The following is a 16,559-nucleotide window of genomic DNA, read 5'->3' on the forward strand; positions in this document are numbered from 1 at the left end:
AAAACATAATGCAAAAGCAACTCAAGACTTTCTCGAGGCAAAGACATGGGATATTCTTCAGTGACCAAGCCAGTCACCCATCTCAAACCAACAGAGCAAACCAACAAAGTGTTCAGTTACTGGATACAAACAGGCGCACAAAGTCAGTCACTACAGTGATGTAAATACTAAAAACAAAATTTGTTTTTATCTAAAATCTTACAGACTTATTATATTCAAAGGCCATAAAAATTGCTTTCAGGTCAGCCTAGTAAACCCACACAGGATCAGCCAGGCTGAACTTAATATATCACCAATATTAGACTTTAAATTACATAGAGTACAAGGTTACATGATGTGCACAGTATGACTATTTTAAGCAGTACAATGCTTCCATTACATTTTAATTTTTTATAACATAATAGCTACGGAAAATTCAATTAGCCCCCCAGGTCAATTGATCCTCTAGGTCCTAATTAGAATGTGGGAGTGCGCTGGCTCTTTGGCTCATAAGAGAGACTGACATGAAATTTTATCCAAAAAAAAAAAAAAAGATGCCCCTTGAAGAATGATCATTATTAGGAAAGCAGGACCCAGAGTCTATGTGGAAACCTGAAACCTCTGTGCACACACACACACACACACACTAATTAAGAACAGGTCAGGTTCAGCCATGAAAATTAAAGAAATCTGACTCATTTTTTTTGTAACGGTAAACAAATAAGAGCATCCATCCTCAGTTTCTCGTAAATAAATATGAACACTCTAATAAGCAAAGATGAGATACATACAGAGCTACAAATGATGTTGTGCCAGTGTGTGACTGCATTTGTCGTTAGTAAAGAAAAAGTGGGTCTACCCACCTGTGGGGTCTGTTTAAGGATATAAGATGTGTAGGAGAGGTTGGAAGGTAGATTGCTTGACGAGGAAGATGAGGAGGAGTTGTGAGAGCCCCCAGAGCCCGCTGATGAGCTGTTCTGGGACTGCTGACCTAAATTACAGAAATCCACATACAAATCAGTCTCATTTCACAAGAAAAATCCAGAGTATCAGCGCTGCCGTTTCAAAGAAGGGCAAAGGCACGATTGTGAAGCATAGCAGGGCAGTGAAAAGTTGGCTTACTGCTGTGAAAAAAATGTCTTTAAGCAGAAAAGCAGATGAATGTAACTGACTCACTGTCCAGCAGCAGCCAATATCTGCAACTGGCACTAGCATGCCTCAAGTTGTAGAGTCACTTCAGAAGTGGAATTCTTTTTCCAAACTTTATGATGAGCTGGGAGCCAAAATATTTTTTAATATAGATGTCTACAACTTGGAGGCATGGATGAAAATGTTGCAGTGAAAGGCTTTTGCCTGGGATCCTGACCCCAAATACTGAGCTGCCAACAAAATCAAGCGTTGCTTTCAGTTTCTATCAAAACTGTTGAGTAAGCTACCCATTCCAGACAAATGCATATTTCTAACACCTAGTAATTTATGACATTATACACCTGCTAGAAAATGATGTGCAGCTTCACATGTTCCAGGTTTTCTTGGATATTAAATACCCACATACTGTAGTCCACAGAGACTGTCCTGGAAACCATATTTAAGTGGTAAAGCTATACTTTGGGATAATACACTTAGATAAATGTTCTACCTTAATTCATGAATTAAACTATAATCTTGCAGGTCCTTAAAATATAAAACATAACAACGCTAACCTGCATTTTCCATTTTGCTTCTACAAAAATACACTGTCACAGAGTTCTATTAAAACATGGTGACACATCCAACAAACATTATTTAAACTGCTCACAGTCAAACTCTTTGCTTGGCCTTAATAAACATGAATAAGACTGAGAAAAGCATGTGACTGAAACACTGACACAAAAGGAGCAATGCCATATCACTGGAAACTGATATGGGGTTTTAAACAGTGGCTGTATAAAAATATCATTTAATATTATTATTATATATTTAATAATATAGGATGCAACGTGTCTCACTTCCACTGGAGGCCCGGAGGATTGCTCCCTGTGGGATGAGGAGCAGCTTTCCTTTCCCCGAGGGGTTCTTGCTGTTGGTGGTCAGGTAGAGTTTGGTACCTGGTGGCAAATTGGCCAGATTGGCTAAGTTGTTGGCCGGCAGCTGAAGTGTAGCCATCACTAAGAACAAACATAGAATTAAAAAATAATAATAATGATTACTCACTCAGGTCTAAAATAGCAAACATTTTAAATATAGAAAATGATATTAATATAGGGTAGAGATACATTGTTTCTAAATGTAATTCAAGTAAATAAAAAAAAAAAACAACAACAACAAAAAAACAAAAAACAAAAAAAACATTGATGACCCCATTGAAGTGTCACCCCACCTCAGAGTCAAAGTTAAACCCAGAGCAGAACAGAGTGTGAATGCTTGTCTGTGTCTCTGTGTTAGCCCTGTGACAGACTGTCGACCTGTCCAAGTTGTATAACTCCCTTTCTCCCTATGACAGCTGGGAAAGGCTGGATGAATGGATCGAGTTGGCATGTCACCAGAACCCTTTAATATCAAACTTGTCACAGTGATTTGAAATTGTAACAACAACTTGGGCTGCTATAAAATGAAACTGTGTTTTTATGTGTGTGTGTGCGTGTGTATTTGACCTCTGACCTCCACTCTTGCCACCTGTACCACCAGCCGCCTTGGTACCCTGGTGTCCAGAAATGCCACTGGCCCCACTGACGATGGCTTTAGCAACTCCCTGAGCCAAAACCTGCTTTCCGCTCATCACCTTGGAGACAGAAGGGTTGCCCTTGGCAACCAGAATCTGTCCACTGCTGATAGCAACCTGTTTGACTGAAGACTGGAGCCCTGAGCTAACAGGAATACCCAACATCTAGAAGAAAGAGAAGAAACTATTTTTTTAAATGACTGTGGCCACACACACACACACACACACACACACACACACTTATCATTGGAAGTTTGCTTCTTTGCAGATGTGTCTGGGTGACAACTGACCTTGCTACTAGTGGCCCCTGTCCCTCCACCAGCCTGTTTCTGGGCCGACATGGAGATCATGTGACCCCCCTTCACTGCGACAAACTGGTGTCCTGCTGTAGCACTAGCTTGCTGTTGCTGGCTGGTTACTGTGGAAACCATCTGCTGTTGCTGTGTTGAAACTTCCCCTGGCTCTTGCTTGATAATAACCTGCAAGGGAAACATGGAGAGAGGGACTCGAAAACAAAAGGCCACACTGCTTTGAAATCACAGCGGGTTCATAATGCATCTGCTATATATCAGTTACCAATTACATTGTCTGGTTAAAAGAAAACATCACATAAATGATTAATACGATGCACTCTAACTGTAAAGAAAGATCTGATTATTCTTTTTTCAGCAGGCTGCAGTGCTGCAAGAAAAGATGTTACTTAAAACAGATTTCTTAAAATCAGCATCATCATTTATTCATCGGGTCCATGTTTTGATATTCCCCATATGTCCTCATCTGGGGTGCCTTTCAGTGTGAGAGCAGATGTCTGTAGTTTACAACAGAGAAAACTAAAGAATCTGAACCAATCAGAGCTCCACTGTGATAAAACAGGAATTGTAGGCCAGATCATATTTCGCTCATTGTGGACAATGAAGGGATCATTAGCATGTGCAAGTAGGATGACATTAAAGCAAGCTAATGACACATTTTGCGTGAAAAAGAACTGTGCAATTCTCTCTGCAAAGCTCCCCCTCCTCCATCCTCAGAACGATGTCCTATTTAAATAGCTGCCAAGGCACTCACAGCTGCTGAAGATAGCACCCTGGCTTACTATTAATATCACACTGCTTTGTTAATGTTGCTTTAAACACAGATACTACAAGGACTATCATCACAGTTAGAGGACAGGGCAGTAAAAATGAATGTTGTTTGTCACGTTTAAGGTTGTAACCCAGTAAGGCTCTACCAACTCACCTTCATCCCTGAGGACAGGAAGGTGCCAGTGTGAACTTTAGGTGCTGGGGAGCGAGTGCCCTGAGTGGCAGACTGTTTAGTGGATGGGCTTCCTGTGAAATAATTAACAAACATACATACACAATAAGTTAGAGAACAGATGGGGGTAATGATTCACCAGGTGACTGTTTCCTCTCAGGGTTGACTGACTCGCAGAGCTGAGCACCACTAAAGTTTTGTTCCTTACTCACTGCATTAAAATCTGTTTTACTGCACGACTGGTGAATCAGCCAAAACACCCACATCTACCTCATCCACTTTGATAAAACATCATTTAAGAACACTCTAACCTTGTTGCCAAATCTGGGTGAGCAGTGCATTTGTGAAGGAAGTGTAGGAGTGGCTGAGTGGGTGTGAGACAACAATCTACAGGAAAGAGCTTCTAAGTGGAATATGACCTGATGCTGGTGCTGAGAGGAAGTAAACACAATGACTATCATCATGCAAGATGACTGCTTGATGATGCGGAAATGCTCAGATGGCAATAAAACTCATATTTTTATGGGGACTTAAACACACATCACATAGAGAGGGAAAAAAAACTGTTTTAAGTGCAGGGTCTCCTCGAATAGCCCCCTAATCTGGCCATGAAACACATTGGCTCAGTTACCATGGTAACCTCTCCTCTAGCAACTATCCTGCTGGCTCACCACACGTCATAATTTAGGAGTGCAGGTAGGGAGAAAAAAAACAGCAAAGAGGGAATACATAATGTTAGAAAGTAGAGTTTAAGGGGATTAAAGAGGGAAAAAAGTGCAAAGAAAGAAACAAAGAGAACAGAGAAGTCTGAAGGGCACTGTTCATCGTCTGTCCTGCTATAAAGTGGATTTTTCACAGCCATTTTTATATCCCGTGTGGGCGGCTCAGACACCGCTTCTCAGTTTTGCTCCAGGTTCACTTCTGATTTCAAGCAGCACTTTAACACCGAGTAGGAGAAGTGTACCTGTGGAGGCAGCGGATGAGGAAGCCATGCCGATAACCTGGCCCGGTTTGTCAACAATGATATAAGGATTGTTGAGCACAGAGGATGAGCTCTGCTTGCAATGGACAGGGGTGGAGGTCGTGGGTGTGCGGGGCAGCGGGGAGTGGCTGGGTGTGGAGATGGGTGACCCTGTGGGGGAGGAAGTAGGCCAGTTATTGTATAATTCTCTTAGACTTAATTTTTTATGAAACTTATTTTTTCTCATTTTTAAAAAGGGCTCTGAAATATGTTATCGAAAGATAAAATTTATGACCTTTTTGCCACTGTTTCCAATCTCTGTGTTTTGTTGACAGTTGCATTTACAGATATTTGAAAATATAATCAGCAGTTTTCCAAATCTGAAGTAAAACATAATGACGTTTTTCTATTTTTATGTACTTTGTTTGGCTAATGCAACAAATATGCGCCTGTGGGAAAACAAAAGAAGCTTTTGTCAACCCCTACTGAGCAGTACTGCATCTTCCTAACAATGACTGTATTCATACCAACTTCACTAAGCTGAGAATCAGTGTCAGTGCCAGGAAACAATATGTTGCAATTACAAGCAAATGGAAAAATAATGTCATCAAACTTCAATGTCAGTGAGGCGTTTGCTGTCAACACTTCTTAGTGATTTCACCTCAACAAAACCTGAAATAAAGAAGTTATAATCATAGGGCATCTTTACTGAGTAAACTTAGACCATCTTATTTATGATGAATTGGATTCTTTAGAAACAAAATGACAATTTTACAAGGACAGTGGGTGGAGACACGTACCTGAAACTATTTTACAGCTCATTGTGATTGGTTGGAATGATTTCCCAGGAGACTCAGCAGGACTGGGTGGTTGTCCTTGGGGAACAATCTTACAGCTTGCTGTGATAGGCTGGAAGGCAGAGTTGCCATGGGAACCCAGGGTGACTCTGTCACCGGCTTTGGGCCGTGTTGGAGTGCGTTCACCGGCAGCAAGGCCTGCGCTATGAACACCTGCAGGCCTCCCCGTCTCTGTCTTTATGAAAACTGCAGATGGAACAACATGTTTTATTGAACGTCATCTGGTTTTGATAATAAGCTGACATAAAATGATTGTAAGGCCAAGAAACCACTGAAAACTGGTTGGTTCTGGTTTAAGGAGAGAAAATAAACAATCCTACTTTTCTGTTAAGCAGTCCAGTATATAAACACCCTCAGGTACTTGATCCCTATTATTTTAAATGTGCAAAAATAATCTGCTGTTGTACCTTTGTCTACACTGGAGTCATGTGAGACAGGCGAACTAGAGCGTCCATAAGTCTGGGCCAGAGAGGTAGTCAAAGTGGGGCTGGCTGCTCTGTGAGTCACCTTGGAGGAAGAAGGCTGAGGGATGTAGTCTTCCCCAAGAGAATCCCTGTGGAGCTCCACATCAACCACCTGGAACAAATATAAATCAACGTCAGAGTGAAGCTCTGAAGGGAAAAAAGTCATTGCAGGAAACAAAGTGAACATTTCTAACTCACTGTTTCTGCCCCGAGCGTCTGTAGTCCAGTGTATGTTCGGTCGAGCTGAAGGAAAACAGAAGAAAGAGTAAAGACAGCAAACTTATGCAGCAAAGTTACTGAACTGTATAAACACATTTTAGTGCAATATATTATGATTACTTATTTTTTTTTTAAATGTCAACATCCAATTACTCTGAAATCAAACTGGACTATATCACTATACATTTCTAAAAGCAATGAAAGTTCTTTAGTTTAAAAAGACACACTTAGCGCACAGTTAGGTCCATGATTTTTTGAACAAAGACTATTTTTTTCAAACAAAATATATGTGATTGTAATGCAGACTGAAAAAAAGATACTAGACAGGTGCTTTTCAGTGGGGCAAAAAAAGCAAGCCATAAAAGGGGAAAGCTTGCTGAAGCACTCGGTTAGTAAGATGAAAAAATATTTAATAAAATTGGTAGTTGCTCAGCAAATAAAACCCGTTGACCCCCAGCAAATTCATTTTAACGTTTTAATTCATGTATTCAAGGGGTTTATCAAAAGACTTGCATGAACTGTTTAGGAAGTACAAGGCCTTTACTGCAGACACCTTCAGCTGCTGCTTGTTTGTGGGTCTCTCTGCCTTCAGTTTTGCATTTAATAACTGTAAATTATGCTCTGTTGGGTTGAGATCAAGTGACCAACTTGGCCATTAAAAGTAAAAAAATTTCTTTGCCTTGAAAAACTTGTACTGCTTGCTCTTTTGGGTCTCATCAGACAGCATTTTGCAGAGCAAATAGATAACTATTTGCTCTGCAAAATGCTGTCTGATGAGTTCTGCAGTATTTGTCTGAATGTGAGCAGAGAGCATAGCCCTGTACACAGAATTCAACCTGTTACTTCTATCAGCAGGTAATTTGGTATGCTTCAGATCATGAGTTGTTGCTCTCCTCCATATTTTTCATTTCATCCACAGAATTGTTTACAGAACAGTGCAGGCTCTTTGAATTTTTTTCTAGCAGAGTCTAGTCTGGACTTCTTGTCCCTGAGTATAACCAGTGGTTTGCAGCTTGTTGTAAACCCTACATGCATGTCTTGATTTTAGATGTTGAAAATGATACATCTACCTCTTCAAGAGTTTTATTTACTTTCTTATGTGATATTGTTATCATGTAATAATGATGTATCGTGCAAATCAGTTCACCACCTTTAAATGACAGATTTTGGGATTTTTGCAATCTTTCTAATCGGTTTGTTTTATTGTTGTTTTCTTTTGTTTTTCCAGCCTGATGACAGGCTCCCTCACTGAAAAGCTATAAAATACAATTTCAAAACTTTAAATCAACTTCAGATATTATATCTGCTCCCTTTTTCATTAAAAAATAAGGGGACAGGTCATAAAACTGCTTGTCAGTCAGTTGTGCAGTTCTTTCAGAGTCTTCCTCTTTCTGAGGGACTGTGGATAAAAATGACTGTAATTCTTAAACTGCTAATGCAATATCTTTGGAAATCCCCATGAGTTAAAGCTGACAGTCTGCACTTCAATCACACACTGACTGTTTGAATTTAAATCCACTGTGGTGGTGTCCAGAGGCAAAATCTGCAAATATTGTGTATTTGTCAAAAAATAAAATACTGATGTGAACATATGTAATCCTTTTAAGTTTCCTGCCTAAATCCTGTACACTTTACACATATGTGAAATTTACCAGCAGTAGAAGTCAGAAAAGTCTCAGAGTATATCACAGACCCACTGGCTTGTCTACAATAGGCTCTGATAATTGGCATATGGGAAAACAAAGAGTCCTCATCTAACGAGAAAAGTAAAGTGAATGATGATGTGCTCTATAAAGTATTCTGACCTTTAGCTGGTGGATGATGTCAATACGTTTGTTGCGAGGGTCTTTAAAGTGGATCTGGATCCTCACAGGAAACTCACCCCAACCGCGACGCGTTAAATGAAAGGGAGGCTCACTGAGAACAGACACATTTGAACTGCCTTATGCAACACTGTTAAAATTCAAATATAAGTCAGGATGAAAAAAATATATATATTAAAGATGCATCACTATGCCTTTGTTTTAAAAAAAATCTGTTTTCTAGCCTGGACTGAGTTAAGAATCTCCTAAAAATCAATGACTTGAAAAACTCACATGTTCTCCTCCTTTGAAGCTTGACATTCTCATCCCAACATAACAGACATTGATCTGACTGCAAGGCTATGTGTATGTGCCTGCGTATCATGTGTGTATTCAAGCGCAACCTATAAGTGAAGCAAGTGTTTTTTTTCCACTTCACTTCATCCCTTCATCTACAGTCAGGCTGTGCTGGGAGTCAGCAGAGAGCATCAGCGTAGGGCTCACTGGGAGTGAAGGTTTGGGTTACGTGGGGGGAGCTTGTGAGCTGCTGCAACAGCAACGTGAGCACTTTGTCAGCTCAAACAGCTGGGAGGCTACAGCTCAGGATAAGGACTGCTGACTGATGAGAGAGATCATTTATTCAGAAGCTGCAGGCAACCTTAAATCCTGAGCCATTTTTAGAGGGTAATGCCAACAATTAGACATTTTAAGTACATATTTCAAGGTTACCTAACCTCTGTTGCTTGTGAATGATTTCTAAATTAAGTGTGTGACGCTCATCTATACACCTATCTGCTTCAGGCTAGGGCAAGTCTGTACCACTTAGGTGTGCCTGCTATTAGTCCTGTTGACGTTGAGTTCTAGGCTGACTCGCTGTGCAGCAAATGATGTTGCCTAATGATGTGTGTACAATCTGAATAACAAATTTGTCATCTTTTAATTTTCCTAAAAACTAACAAGCTGTAAGATTTTGCTGAAGTGATTACTGCTTGGTAAGACAAATATTGATTTTCTACAAAGCGATGAGACTGATAGGGGATGAATGCGCTGCATCACCAAACCTGCACAAGGGGGCAGTGTTTGCTGAAAGTTGATCTAAAGGATTTTCACCGAGCTGACAGTGAAAAGTGAATTATTATGTAATATTGTTTGTATAATTCTTGCAGTTTTGGCAAGTGATGCTTGGAAAAAGGTGGATTAAAGGACTTACTTATCACGACAATACAAAGTTAGAAGTAAATATTTTATCTAAGAGCTACGAAACACTGCAAGAACAAATCTTTTATTATCTTTTAAGTTTCTTTTTGTCTTCCTTCTTCTTCTCTTTAATTAAATTCTTTCTAACTTATTTTATTCTGCAACATCACTACATGAAACTGCATGACTGCTTAAAAACACTTCAATACACATTTCACTAAAACTGGCACAAACCTGACTTCCACGAGGTCGTTGGGTTTGTAGCTGGGATGCAGAAAAAACCAAACTTTCTTGACAAAGTGGTCGATGCTAGGTTCTCTCCTTGAGCCTCTGACATACACCATCCACTTATGAGTAGACTGGTCATTCTCTTCCCGCTTATCAGGTGGAATGTACCTGAGAATAATAAACAAAGAAGAAAAACCTCAGAGGTAGTGAAAACATTGGATTGAGGTAATGCATAGATGGTTTACAGAAGAGTTAAACACCACCCAAGATGAAGAGCAGGGAGGTAAAGTGAGACTGAAAATGAAGAGGTGTTTTTTTTTTCTTTAAATTTTTACAAAATATTTGGAAAGGGGAGACAGACAAGGAGGTGCTACATGACTAATTTCAACACCGCTTTAATAATTTTCTGTCATAAAAAAGTTTCTGTCTTAAATCATACACCGGTTGGAAGCCTGGAGGAACTTAAAATCTCATCTGATCAAATGCTTTCTGATTAATAAACATGTACTACAATATTAAGTGTGCTGAATAAGTATCTCAATAAAGTTTTCTCAACTTAATATGTGCTTCATTAATGATGAGTATCGCTGGCACCCTTTTCAGCTTGAGTCCGTGTGTGCCATACTGGAACAAAAAAACCCCACCTTTGACGAATGGTAGGCGCCCAGTTGTCAAAACAAAAGCCTCATTACTTTACAAAATGCAGTCACGAAACTCTACAGGCGTGTGGCTAACACAAAAATGAAGGCCAGGTTACACAACAGGTGTGGTCTGACACATAAGAGCTAAAACGTTACGTAATAAAGTACAATTAAAAAGTGAGTATCCTATTTATATGGGGTCTGGGGTCAACGTGCTCATGAGTATCATGGCAGGTGGGATCCCAACGCATTATTAACTGAGTGTAGTTTTACCTGTACGGTCTTGAGGAACAGAAAACTGTGCGCCCAGGGGGAAAATAAATTAGGTAAAATTTATTCTCAATCTTCTTCAAGACCACACTTGTAGGAAAACTGATTTGTGGCTCATCTCTTCAGCGCACAATCATGCATGAGACAAATTCAGCTGACTGAATAAAATAAGAAAAACCAACCCCGACTGCTGCAGTTCTTCTAATGTTTAGCCGATAATGAATAAAATCAGCTCTCTTTCTACTTAGTTTCTGATCCTGCACATGAACCCTAAACCAGCTGCGGTTCAAGATGGTCGATTTGTATTATATCTGAGTGATATATGAATGACAACTGAACTTTCAAAATAAGAGACATGCAGTAGGCTACATGCAAGTCCATCGCATTTAGTGTTTTCCTCCAAGACTGATTAAAAATGAAAAAAAAATAGTGAATGCAGGCGGGCAGCCTTTTCTATAATACCTGCCCAAAGCTTAAGTGACTTTCTTATTAAAATTTTTTACATGTAATTTATTCTCAAACTTTCAGTGTCTTTCTGAAATACTAAGACAAAACACCAGGCTACTCCGTACCTACGTAAAGAGTATCTATTTCAAACAATACTTTCTTTTCACTTGTTCTCTACTTTTAAAAAGTTAAATTCTAAATTTTGAGCTTGATGAAAAGATTAACTTTAATGCTGTGAGATTCAAACTTTTTGTCTTGTAGTCGTTAATTTAAACCTTTTACAGTTACTAAGAAGATTCTGACCTCTAATCTGAAAAGTGTGTTACAATGTAATTAGTCACCAAAGAAATAACATAAAAGAGAAATAACAATTTAACATAAGCCAGGGCCTGATCAACCCTGGCAGGGCCTCCTTGGATGAGGGTGTCTAGTGATAATGGCCGAAACACCCGATGAATCCAAGGTTCACTACTGACAAATTTTTAATATGATAATCTCTAATCCCTAAACCTAACCAAGGAAGGAAAAATGGCAGATTAGCCTGGGTAAAAGACCAAAACACCCTGTAAAGTTGAGGCACACAACAATGTGTCCAGCTGGTAAAATTTCTGGGCTGCCTTTCCTCGTAACAGCCATCCCTCAAGACTTTCTCCATTTGAAGCAATGCATTATCAGGGATTGTAAGATCTAGTTCTTTTACTGAATCAGTCACAAAGAAATGACAGACATTTTTTAATTTGGTTACGTACTTGGATACATTTCCCACTACGATTGTCTTCTTCGCATAAAGTCTAGATGCATCGTCTCCAGTAGTGTGGTAGGTCACTCTCTGCTCTGCAGACGACGGCACACCGAATGTGTCCTACAGCAACAAAGGCAACGCTTTTAGTCACCGATCATCAAAAGGTCAAAAACCCCACAATTTCTGCCAGCTGAACTTACTTTGCCTGTGTTGCGTCCGGGTCTGCGCTCCTGCCTGCTGCTGTCCTCTCTCCAGGCTCCTTCTCCATTCCTCTCAGCACCGTCTCCTTGCTGTGAGAGAGACTCAGACTCTGATTGGACCAACGATGGAGTCTCGGAGCCCTGGTTGAGAGGGGAAGAAGAACGGGAAGGAGACTCCAGGAAGCGTCGGATGGCTGGATGGTTCAGCACAGCAGGGTCGCTCTTGGAGGTATGCTATGGGACATAGAAGAAATTTAGGTCAGTGTTTCTATACTGTACTACCACATAGAGCAGCAGACAGCTGGCTATTACTGTCTGCAGTAACACCACTATAAAGTTTTATGCCATTTGTTTATGATCCATAGTGCATGGCACAATGAGACCAGTCAGGATATGTTCCTGTTAAGGAGCCAATTTAGTACCTAAAAAGGGATCTACTTCAACAACCTTGAACAAAAGGACAATATTTTTCAAAACATGCAAGGAAACTGTTCCAGCTGAAGGTGGAAGCTACAAATGTGTTTCACCACTTGAAGCAAATAAACACCATAAAGTACAACCAGGCTACGCAGGAGGAGATACCAAGAGCTGCTGATGTGCAACCTAAATGTCAACAAAAGACTCCACCAAGCATCACTGATTCACACGCTAGATGCACTCCAGATGACAGGAAAAGCAAACAGGGGGGGATTAAATAAAAATGTGGATGCATCAGTACAAACACAGTGATTTAAGCAACTGGTGAAAAAGCTCTACATAAGAAACAACATCCCAGGTGGAAAAGAATATTAAGATTTACATAGTTAAGTTAGTTTAACAACTGTTCAGTTAAAGTGTTATTTTATATTTTTTACTTCCCAGGGGAAACAATACCTAGGGCTACTGTTGTGTGTACATTTGACTTGCTGTGTACCGCTACTATTGCACTACAATGCTGATGCTGGCAACCTGTTTCACAAGATAAATACTTTAAATTACTAAGGTTGCCAACAATGACTGCAGCTCATTAGAATAGCATAATACAAAATACCTTTAACTTACTACACCTATAAATGCTGCAACCTGCAAACATCAATAAAATGTTGTTTGGTATATTTTTTCCTGCGCTGTCAGAAATATTTTTCTTGCAAATTTTCTTCAAATATCATCATATAATTTTGAGGCTGTATCATCAAACTCTGTGTCCAAATGAATGGGAATTTACCTCTGAGAGCTTTGTCAGTCCAGCACTGGCATAGTAATTAGCTACTATGCATGCCCTGAGCTTGTCCATCATCCTCCTGGCTTCATTAAGACGCTGCAAAGCAAAGAAAAACAGTGAGCCGGCATGCTGAATATTACACTTAACTCCAAGTTATTGTCCATGTTAAGTTTTTATGCAGTAACAAGTAAAATACAGATTTAAAAGAAAGTATCATCTGAATACCTGACTTATCACATCTATCTCATGCTCTTTGTTCTTCATCTCCAAAGAAAATTGCTCCTTGATGATGGTTTCAATCTTCTGAACTGTTGCTTCTCGAGCTGGATAAAACAGGGAAGAGGGAATGAACATATCTACAAGACCAGGGCACAACTGATAGCTAATTTTGACCACAACAAGCAAAGCAGGTGTACTGGCTCAGGGTTCAGAGCATGAACTTACCACTATGTTCAGCCGCCTTGTTTCTCTTACTGTTTTGGACCAGAGAAACGTCCTCATAGTCGGGATCATTGCCCTCTATCTTCCTTTTAATTCCCGACATGGCTTCCTGTAAAGAAGGCTATAATTAGAAAACGTGTAGCTAATCACTTATATGCTGTGATGTACATGATTTGCTATGCACTTAGCACAGAATTAGCTGCATAGCAGGGAAGCTATAGATAATTGACAGCAATGCCCACAGCTAACCTCAGTACTGATTAGCCAAACAGGTATGCCAACATGAGTTAGCAGGCTGTCCACTACCTACCAAGCTATTTCAAACTGTCGAACAATTGTCTAAGATTCATTTAACAAGAATGCACATCGCATTTTAGTGTGTCTCACCACCGATATGATAAATAAATATACACATACCGTCCATACAGCCAACAGTTCTCTGACGTTAGCAACCGCTAACCTTGCTAATTTAGCTAACGTTAGCACACAGTTGTACATACATACCGGTTCAGGCTGTACAAAATGCAAATTTTCAGGAGTACTCTGTGATGTGGAGCAACGTTTCTTTGAAAGGCGTGTGTTTTTTTAATTCAACGTGAGCATATCCGTTGCGTTTTTAGTATACTCAGACCACACTCGTGTTTAGGGAATTGCTAAATCTCGAGCTCTACAAGTAAGCTAACTAAATAGTGGATAGTTAGCCTTGCAGTTTAGCCAAACAGCCACAAGGGACCGCTGTTCTACCAAGTTGATTGAAAACGAGGCGTGGAATGATAGGTATTGTCACCTTTCAGAAGATTGCTTCCCTGGAAAGGATGTTTTATTGTCGTGATCAACAGCGTAACCCGTCTTACAAGCCCTTAGTAAACTAACTACTCTGACAAGATATTCATAAACAGCGGTGAAGATGGCATGCATACCTGTCAAACTTCATTACAACCAGCCATCATGGTCTATTCTAAAGAACTTTACGGGGATTTTACTCCAGTGTTATCACTGCAGGAAGTTTTTTTTGTGTCTGATTCAGTGGAACTCTTTGGAGGTATTACATTACATTACAGAGTTGAGTAACCCCGTGTATGAGCATGCGATATTCTAACTATCATAGGTTACTATTAGTCTAACATGTTTAAGCTTGTAACCGCTGTCAGGCTGCATGCCACGAATTAGAAGGCAAACAACACCAGACAAGAAGGGGATCAGTTCATCTTATTTAGCTTAAGCGGAGCTTCACACTTCATCAGACATCAGTTACACAGTAAATATGTGATTCTAAAGGCAATTAAACAGAAAACAGGTGTTGCTAGAAAGCCACTCCAAACAAACCTTTTCTATAACTTCTACACCTATGGGCACCTTTTCAATGTTACACATTACTTTGCTGCTCTCTTGCAATGAATTGTCCTATCACGTACACATTTCCTTTTAATGAAGCAGAGAAGAAGATCAAACAACATCCTGTTAAATTTCCTGTGGATCCGAAGTAAATACAGCGCCAGTATTGTCGATACCAACATGAAATTCGATACTGATACTTTAACCTATGAAAGTATGTTATGTGACAGCGGAGTGTCATGATTTAACCGCCATCAGTTGATCAATTTACATATTCTAAGTACATTAATCAAAACAACAAAACACTCCTTTCAGCTTTTCATGTATTTTGAAATGGGGATTTTTGGAGACCTGGACTTTTTTAAAATTATTATTAGTCCTTTATTGATCCAGGTCAAAATCTCACTTGAGATTAAAAATCTCTTTTCCAAGAGAGACCTGGAGAGAGACCTGGAGATGTTGCAGTATGTCCAGTCAAGTTTGTAAAATAGTGTGGGTGAGCTCTAGTTGCAGTACCTCTTTTCCTGCCAGGGCAGTCAAGTGTTTAATTATCCATATGGATGTCTTTCAAAATAAAATTTAGCTCAGTGGGTGAGCAGGTGGGCTGACCAGAGCTGACCATGCCAGGGGCTTCATTGTTGTCCACATCGCTTTACTGGAACCTCTGGTAGGTCTTTCCTGCTCACATTGGTACATGGAGAACCTAGCATTTTACTCAAACCAGATCAGGCCTGCAGCTGTACCACAGAGTTGGCATCCTCAGTAATTTATAGTAGCTGGCACTCAGCTGGATAACTGAGGTGACAGCATGCTGCCAGTGCCAAAAATCTTATAATCACAGCTGATTAATGTACTGTATAGCATTATCCTGTCTGAGAATGCATGTCCCTGATGAGCTCTTTGCATAAATCAGAACACAGATGTATGGGTAAGGCATGGCTTCAATTTTTCCCATAATGTTTGGTGTAAATGTAGCGAGATGGTAAGAATCTGTGAGAGGATTCTTTGTGGTTTTCATTAAACCAAAGCATAATATGGAGAATATAAATCACATGAGACTTAAATAAAAAGGGCCTGATAATGAAGCATGGGTTGCTCAATCCTACTTTTAAAAAGTGCGGCTGCTTTTAAACACTGTCCCCTTGTTCAGCACAATGACTCATTAAAACATCACCAGCGTGATTGACTCATCCCTTGGTGAATACAGTGTCCACAGCTCTGTGGAGCAGATTGCTACAACTTGCAACAAAACCCAAATGGCGCATCTCTTCTTTTGTGACATCTTCATGGATATTTGTGGGACAATAGTTGTGGTTTCGATGAAATACATAAATCACTTTGTTTCCATTCTTTTTATGGCTGGTCTGTTGTGAAAACGGATGTGCTCACGATCGCTTGATTGAGAAAAAGCACAACTTCTCGGTGCACATTTATCGCATGCGTCACACTGACCACAAGAATCGCTTTTCATCTCAGCCTTCTGATTTCTGTAAAACTGAGTGAAAACTTTATATTTTGTTTGAGAAGGGAACATAAAAATCAGGACATCTTCTCTTGGAGGAGTTATCTCCATTGCTGGCATGAAGACGATCCACAATGTAATGAACATGTTTGACAATT

General features: G+C 39.9%; 1 protein-coding gene across 1 annotated transcript in view; it reads right to left on the minus strand.

Moving 5' to 3' along the window:
• The window catches only part of yeats2 (YEATS domain containing 2), a 28,294-nt gene extending 13,969 nt beyond the window's left edge, over positions 1-14,325 (minus strand). Inside the window, exons 1-17 of the mRNA XM_031743749.2 lie at positions 14,109-14,325; positions 13,608-13,713; positions 13,389-13,486; positions 13,167-13,259; positions 11,963-12,196; positions 11,770-11,882; positions 9,669-9,830; positions 8,241-8,352; positions 6,415-6,459; positions 6,160-6,328; positions 5,696-5,938; positions 4,899-5,066; positions 3,917-4,008; positions 2,971-3,159; positions 2,620-2,845; positions 1,968-2,126; positions 843-970 (exon numbers count right to left, since the gene is read on the minus strand). Coding sequence (XP_031599609.2) covers positions 843-970; positions 1,968-2,126; positions 2,620-2,845; positions 2,971-3,159; positions 3,917-4,008; positions 4,899-5,066; positions 5,696-5,938; positions 6,160-6,328; positions 6,415-6,459; positions 8,241-8,352; positions 9,669-9,830; positions 11,770-11,882; positions 11,963-12,196; positions 13,167-13,259; positions 13,389-13,486; positions 13,608-13,707 — 2,331 coding nt within the window. The 5' untranslated portion in view covers positions 13,708-13,713; positions 14,109-14,325. The remainder of the gene's footprint in view (positions 1-842; positions 971-1,967; positions 2,127-2,619; positions 2,846-2,970; positions 3,160-3,916; positions 4,009-4,898; positions 5,067-5,695; positions 5,939-6,159; positions 6,329-6,414; positions 6,460-8,240; positions 8,353-9,668; positions 9,831-11,769; positions 11,883-11,962; positions 12,197-13,166; positions 13,260-13,388; positions 13,487-13,607; positions 13,714-14,108) is intronic.
• Positions 14,326-16,559: the final 2,234 nt, after the last annotated feature.

The sequence above is a fragment of the Oreochromis aureus genome, linkage group 18 (genome assembly GCF_013358895.1).
Source record: "Oreochromis aureus strain Israel breed Guangdong linkage group 18, ZZ_aureus, whole genome shotgun sequence".
NCBI classification, from domain to species: Eukaryota; Metazoa; Chordata; class Actinopteri; order Cichliformes; family Cichlidae; genus Oreochromis; species Oreochromis aureus.